The sequence below is a fragment of the Schistosoma mansoni genome (genome assembly GCF_000237925.1).
Source record: "Schistosoma mansoni, WGS project CABG00000000 data, supercontig 0261, strain Puerto Rico, whole genome shotgun sequence".
Lineage (NCBI taxonomy): Eukaryota > Metazoa > Platyhelminthes > Trematoda > Strigeidida > Schistosomatidae > Schistosoma > Schistosoma mansoni.
The window spans coordinates 102,289-109,680 of record NW_017386124.1 but is presented as its reverse complement, the minus strand read 5'-3'; the positions used below and the strand labels follow the sequence as shown (position 1 = coordinate 109,680).

Here is a 7,392-nt window from a genome sequence, read left to right as displayed (position 1 = left end):
CTTGCAGCTGGTACGCGCTATCAGCCAGTAAGTATGAATTTAGACAACTGGCTTATCGTACATCCGAATATCGAGTGTGACGGGAAGGACGTGGTGAAAATCCTCCACAGCATTTTATTCGACAAAAATGTCATTCATTCGTTTCTTCTCTCTGTCTCTCATTTTACCCTCTATTCAGGTCTCATGTTAGCTACCTTTTATGTACTTCAGCCTTCCCTATCGAAGTTCATGTTATTTGGTGCTAGTTTAAAGAAGTATCTCTTAATACTTTCTTAATGTTGCATGTTACCGGACTATTGTCAATGAGATCATGTTTGACTAAACTCAAGATAACGGTGTGGCTTGGTGTATGACTCTTAGCCTCTGCCTGTCATCATGGGCAAGTTGACAGAGTCTTTACCTCTACAAATCTTATCCTATTGTGTTCGAAGTACTTTTATTGCTTCTCTGGTATCAAACTCGTGTTTATTAACTATTTCTTTTGTTGTTTAGCAGGTTTGTTTGCATTTGGAGAACCCTTGATACCATATCTCAGGCAGTACCGCTTGATGCATTTTGTACGTTTAATACAATTTATTCTCTTTCTAAAATTAGAATATAATAAACTGAGCACAGAGATTGTGTTTAGATATAATCTGATAAATCATTCAAAAATGCTTCGTACGTTATACACAAAAACGTAGTCTGGTTCAACCAAATAAAATTTTATCAGGTAGTTGTGTGAAGATTTTAGTAATTTGACAGGTGAAGCCATGAGTCAGTTGAAGCTAGTTCACTATGGAAAACCTGAAAGCCCTGGACGGCCATTTTGTCCTATTGTGGGACTCCTTGGCAGTGTGCTTCCACGGACCCACCCGACGATATTCGAACCCAGGACATACCGTTCTCGCACACAAACGCCTTGACTTTGGACAACTTAACCGATAAGAAATAGCGTTAACGTCCAACTTCAACCAATCCACGAAATTGAGCCACCGTCCACCATTATTCTCAGTGAGTTACTACCTCAAAACAGACTCGGTTGAACTCCACTGGTCATGGCTTCGCACTAGAACTCTTGGTGCCAGTCACTAGTGAGCATGTTTATTATCAAATGGGGTTTTGTGGAATCATCGGTCAGTTGAACGGTTGCCCTAATTCGTGGATTGGTTCAAGTTAGACATCAACAACAATGATTGCCGGCTCAGTAGTCTAGAGGTTAAGCGTTCGGGCGCGAGAATGATATGTCCTGGGTTCGAATCTCGCCAGGTGGGATAGTGGATGCGTACTGCCGAGGAGTCCCACAATAGGATGAAATTAAAGTCCAGTGCTTCCAGGTTTTTCATAGTGGTCTAGCTTCAACTGACTAATGATTTCAACCATATAATGAAATTCTGTTTGTTAGTATCGTGTTCAAACTGAATATCGCCGTTTTCATCGCTGCATTTGGTCCAAAGCATGTCATTTCGCATGTACAGACGTACAACGAACTACCGACAAGTGTCTAACCAAGGTTCACATAATTATTAGCATTTTCACTGAATGAATTTTTCATTACAGTTCGTATGTATTACTGAGTTCTATCACGGTCGAGCAATAACAAGGTTGAGAGAATCTCTCTGTAAACAAAGCATAGTATGCTTGAAACATCAACTACAACAAAGCAGGACCCAAACTATGGTTTTGATTGAAGAATAACGGTCTAGGTAGTTAAATGTGATGGAGTGAATAACAGTTCTAAACAAATATTACCACTCAGTTATTCAATCAATAATTTTTCACTTGCAGTGACTTACTTTTATGACGTGAAAACGATTGGTGTAACGGAAACAATTAGTATCATAACCAATTGCACCACTGATTGTTTTACTGCACCCGTTTGAGTAAGTATACGAAAGAAAGCTTTTCCGTTTTTTCGTGACCTTGCACGAACTCGTGTACGCTCACTAGTCTCGCTTGCAAACTTTGGCACGATTTCGGCATTATTTCAATACCACGAGATCGCCAATAAATATATCTTATTATATTCGCATCCGAAAGAATATCTGGCACGTGATCTTCCTGTTGTGGTAATCATAGTCAATCGCGACTCGACGCCAAATACACGCTCAATAATCGATCAATAGCGACAAATAAATGTTATTCTATCCTTTCTGGATAAATCAGATTCGTTCGAAAGATAATATTTGGTTGCTTTATAGCACAGAGTGTTTCCGATTCTATGAAAAGTGCTTTAATTCACAATCAAAAATGCACAATTACAGTTAATGCATGCAACATAATAAAAGGGGGAACAAATCAATATGGCTGACACCAGGACTAATTATCAACTTAAACAACATAAATGCAGTTCAGGAAGACATGGAAACGCAGTGGATGCGTGAAGACAATAAGAAACTATAATGAAATACAAGTATTATCATCTCAAATGGAACCGAAATGGCTAACAAAACGAACAACTGAAAACAATCAATAAGAACAAGTTGTAAATATATACATGGAGAGATTTTGACAGACAAAACCTTCAAATTGGATTTTGCATCACTACCCGGAAGTCTCCTTCTCCATGGTTAGAATTCTGTTTCATCAATTAGCCCGCTAATGCATAATCAGTCACCGACTTTTATATTTAAACCAATGATAATACCAATAATAACATTTTTATCATTGTTTTGTATTTCTGTGCACAAAATGTTTATACTATCCAGAGGTTAAGCTATTAGCCGACGTTTAGTACTATGTATCTTCGTGTGAATTGTTATAATAAGTCCACACTAAATCGTTCTTCATCACGATAAGTTTACCTTGTTTCACCACTAAATAATCTCCACACGAATTTTCATTTTTTTAAACTACTACTCCTTTTCATCGATCACCTGCTGCTACCGCGTTTTTGATTTTGCCTTCAATTTGTCGATACCCGGAGGGTTTTTATCATTTTTTTGATAATCTCAGGAGCGCTACAATCCCACTTCATTCGGAACAGAACCAACGTCACGATGATTTTGGTTGGAGAGCTGTGTAGTGATATTTGTCCATAACCTGACGATATTTGAAGCTGATAATATGATTACTGATAAGGTTTACACTCAATATGCAACTCACAGGGAAGGTCAACAATAATGAACGTGTGAACCATCGACCGGCATGACATGGCTCAATATTGTAGACGTAGTCACTTGATTGTGGAAAACTACATAAAATGATACTTGATGAGATCAAGCATTATTTAGCCAATCAAAGATTAAGTTCAGTCCTACTTTGAAAACTTGATGTTTTCTGTGACGTTGAATGGGAGTCTACCAAAGGATTTTCAAAGATAGGGGTGCATTTTGTTGCGTTTTTTCCTCCTCATATTTGTTCAAGCATAGTTGTCGATTTCCCGTCTTCCGAGACAGCCATACAGAATTACTTGGAGCGGTAACAATCTCACCTGGTTCTCAAGTCACTACGTTTGAATCGTCACTATCAACCAACAAGGAGATTTCAGCCAGATTGTGCTAAGCAAAACTGACAAGGTTAGCATCAACGTTGAAGACCTACAAAAAATTATCGCCACAGCTGTCCTCAAACGGTTCAGGAGGCTCAGTAGACACGTGACCACTCAGCTTGTTTTCATCCCCTTAAACATACCTAGGACAATTCCGATAAGCCAACCTGCTTACAGATGCATATGTTTATATGGCCATGACCAGTTTCTTAACTTCGGGTCTGTGGGATGCTAAAGAACCACCGCAACATTTTCCAACCTGATACTTTCCCCGGGCAAAGACGTTACCACACCTGCCATTTATTTTGATGGTACAACGTTGGGACACCAGTCCTTGTGGGTTTCCAATTTCTTTTAAGTCTAAAGATGCTAATAGGGGGATCATGATTCCGTATGGTGTGTGTGTATCTCTATGCAAAGCCACCCTTAAGTATATCTCAAATTAGGTACTCCCGGTCAAATCAGACATCAATTACAGCAGCTTGTAAACGTTTTACAAAATCTTTAGTAGTCAGTCATTTAACACGGATAAAAAATGTAATTATGACAATATTCAAAGTCCTATTCGGGCGTAGTTAACTTCAATCCGAATAAATGAAGGATATTGAAGGATCTATTGAAAGTCGCATTTCTGGTCACACCTTTTGATAACGGATCCTTAAGCCAACAAAAATTACAGTTGGATACAACAAACGGCACAACTGCCCGGTCTCGACCACGGTTGGTATTTTTGAACTACCAGCTAACAAATTTACGGTGGCATCGAAACAGTACCAAAACAGTAAAAGTGATCAAAATAAGTCTTAGTTATAGTTAGTTGTTTTGAGCTTTGTAAATAAAAGCAAACTTCCTCGTTGAGTTTTCCAAGTAAATCACTTTTTTTGACTTTTGTTGTGAAGATACAAATCAATTCGAATTATTGTAGGTAACAAATTTTCACTATAATCTTATTTATATTACGTTTTTGTCACCCTTCATATTTATTATCAGAATTAGACATTTACATCCTTTTGGCTTTCAAAATGTTGGTATATAGTAGGCTCAGTCGTGTTGGTAACTACAACCAGTAAACACACGCAAATGTGTACATTCTTTTTGTTTGACACCAAACTGCAACTACTTCTGTATTGTAAGCAGATAGTATGAGACGTTTATCAGACTATCGATCTTTCAAACTGTTTTTGTGCATTTCGCTCAGTATATTGATAACTTTGCGGTAATTTGATGAAACGACATTCACAAACAATAGCATAATACGGATAGAGAATCCATATAAAACAATAACTTACCATATCACTATATTAGTATATAACAAACCGCATAAAATATCACACCATTCTCTAGGTTTCTACCTAATGACTATGATAAGAGACATGATCACACGTTGAACTATGTGACTTGGAGTATACTGAAGAAATAACATAATTAGACAGAGACCGATTGTTTGTAATAAGTTGTAGATGTTCGAACAATTCTTCTGATAAACTCGCATGTCTAGTTGGTAAAATAACTTACTAAACGATACCGACTTAGTATACTAAGTAATCCCGTTAAAACGCTAAAAACACAAGCCGAGCAATAAATAAATAAATTTCAGATAGTTCCTCATCACGGATCTGCACTAATACACAATGTTTTACAGTAAAGAATAAAATCAACAGTTTTGAGATCATAGTTTCAATTCTATGACCACATAATGAGCTATGCAATTAACTTACTCAGTTCATTTAGTATTGCTTGTTTAAATCTTCCCATCGATGTGTTAGGACTGAAGCTGGTCAGTCTCTAATTGGCATATGTGCATACTGTGCGTATTGCCTCGATATAGCCTAATTCACAAGCATGGTAAGTAAAGATGGATAGTGGCTAGCAGTGGGATCCAGGACGCTCGTTTCGTCCAATTTGGGACTCGTTAGCTGGATGTGCTTGCATCTCAGAGTTGATGTTCACTCTGGGACTCGAACTTACTCAGTGTTAAGTAATTTTATTTCTTTAAATCTAATAGTTTGAGTAGCACATTGTTTAAAGTCATAATTATTGCTGATTACTTATCGGTTTTGTTTTCATGTAAGTAATTTTCTGCTTTGAATGAACTACACATAGTGGATCCAATCAAATGATAATACAATAAATAATGCAAATGTATGTTTATCACAGTTTTGGGAAAATATGTGTTCTGTTAAATATCATTTAACTACAAGAAAAAAATATGATATATCATCACTGAATAAGCAAACGTTTAAATAGTATAAAATGAAAAAGAAAGAAATGAACATTTACTGAATACAATATTTTACATGATTAGGTCGTGGACAATAGATATATAAAATACATACAACGCATATAGGGATTACAGGTCCTGGACTTAAAAGCACCACTACAAAACCATAGGATAGCCAAACAAAAATAAAATTAAAAGCCAATTGAATTGATACGTAAATAACTGTTATAATAAGCAAAGAAGGTGAAGAACAAAGTTTTGATAGACGGATCTGCAACGTATTAGAGTGAATATCATCTTTATAAACACTGTTTGAATATTTCTCCGATGGCTCACCATTATTCAATGGATAAATTGAATCATACTGTCGATGACCACAATGATAAGTAAAGAACAACAGATATAACCCAAACCATAATAGCTGTGAATTGGGATTTAAAACGAAATTAATAAAAAATATGTAATACAGGACGATGAGTAGTTATGTGGTTTTATCTTTAAAAGTGAAAAGAACTATGTCTTGAGTAACCATTGAATTTAAACATTTCCAATAAGAAAATTAATGTAATTCAATAGGTATATAGTCGGCTGTAAATCATACCTTTTGCATGCCAGCTAATGATACTGTCAGATGAAGTCGGTGCTCATTTTAATTAATGAGCAGTTACACAAATACACCATGTTTCTTACAGAACCAAATTGACAAGAATGACATGATATTTACTTAGTCAGATTTCTTCTGAATTTAGCACATTTCACTTCGCTTATACTATAAAACAATTGTGTTCGCCTCAAATTATATTGAATATCAATCGTATGGTCTATGCGATATGGGGTTGAGGGAAAACAATATACATGGCAAATATGAGCAATTTATGTAGATATTATTTACCTGAGCCTCTGCAAGCAAATAAGTCAGCCTTTCTGGTATGTAAATACCGTCAATATAAATACCAAATGAGAAAACAAAGCCAAATTTATCAGCTACTAGATAACCCATGAACAGTGGACCTTAATATACAGAGAAAAAGAAATTTAATATAAGTAATATATTTCAAAGTGTAGAATTTAGTTAACTTTATAAACACTAAGAAGGTACGTACATATGATGAAAATAACAGAGTACAACACTAAGTTGTAGGTGGCTAACAATCAAAGGGATAAATAATCAAAACCTAACAGCTCAAGTGGCACTGGCTTGTAACCATTACAACCATTATGGTATTTAATTTTCAAATGCGGAGAGCAATATACAACAAGTAAAGAAGTTAACTTCTATGGTTAGCGGAACGTTTCAACAACATACAAAGAAAACCATACTTTCTTTCACACGGAACATGAAAGTCATTTTGATGATAGAAAATCTACCGTTTCCGAAAATTAATTTCATATATAAAAGGGGCTAGTTTCCTCAAAAACACTGATGAAGTTCTATTACTGGATAGACAGGCGCTAATCAACACGAAGAGCAACATTTCGCAACACGTGGAAATTGTGCATTAATAACTTGCAGCAAAGAAAGCCAAACTGAATAATTCGATAATAACCATAGTTAACATGAAACAACAATCAGTTAAACATCATCTCTTATTGAATTCCTATGAACAAACAAGGTCATGGCGTGGGACCTTAAGCAAATTATACTTATAAATTCATTTAGTATTGCTTGTTTGAATCTTCTCATTGATGTGTTAAGACTGCA

General features: G+C 35.9%; 1 protein-coding gene across 1 annotated transcript; it reads right to left on the bottom strand.

The window, feature by feature from the left end:
• Positions 1 to 5,573: 5,573 nt before the first annotated feature.
• On the bottom strand, positions 5,574 to 6,690 carry Smp_043820 (hypothetical protein; the record flags this gene model as incomplete). The annotated part of the gene is made up of 2 exons (XM_018790809.1): positions 5,574 to 6,111; positions 6,583 to 6,690. The coding sequence occupies 2 exons, from the start codon at positions 6,688 to 6,690 to the stop codon at positions 5,746 to 5,748; spliced, it is 474 nt and encodes a 157-aa protein (XP_018647386.1). The 3' UTR covers positions 5,574 to 5,745.
• Between the last annotated feature and the right edge of the window lie 702 nt (positions 6,691 to 7,392).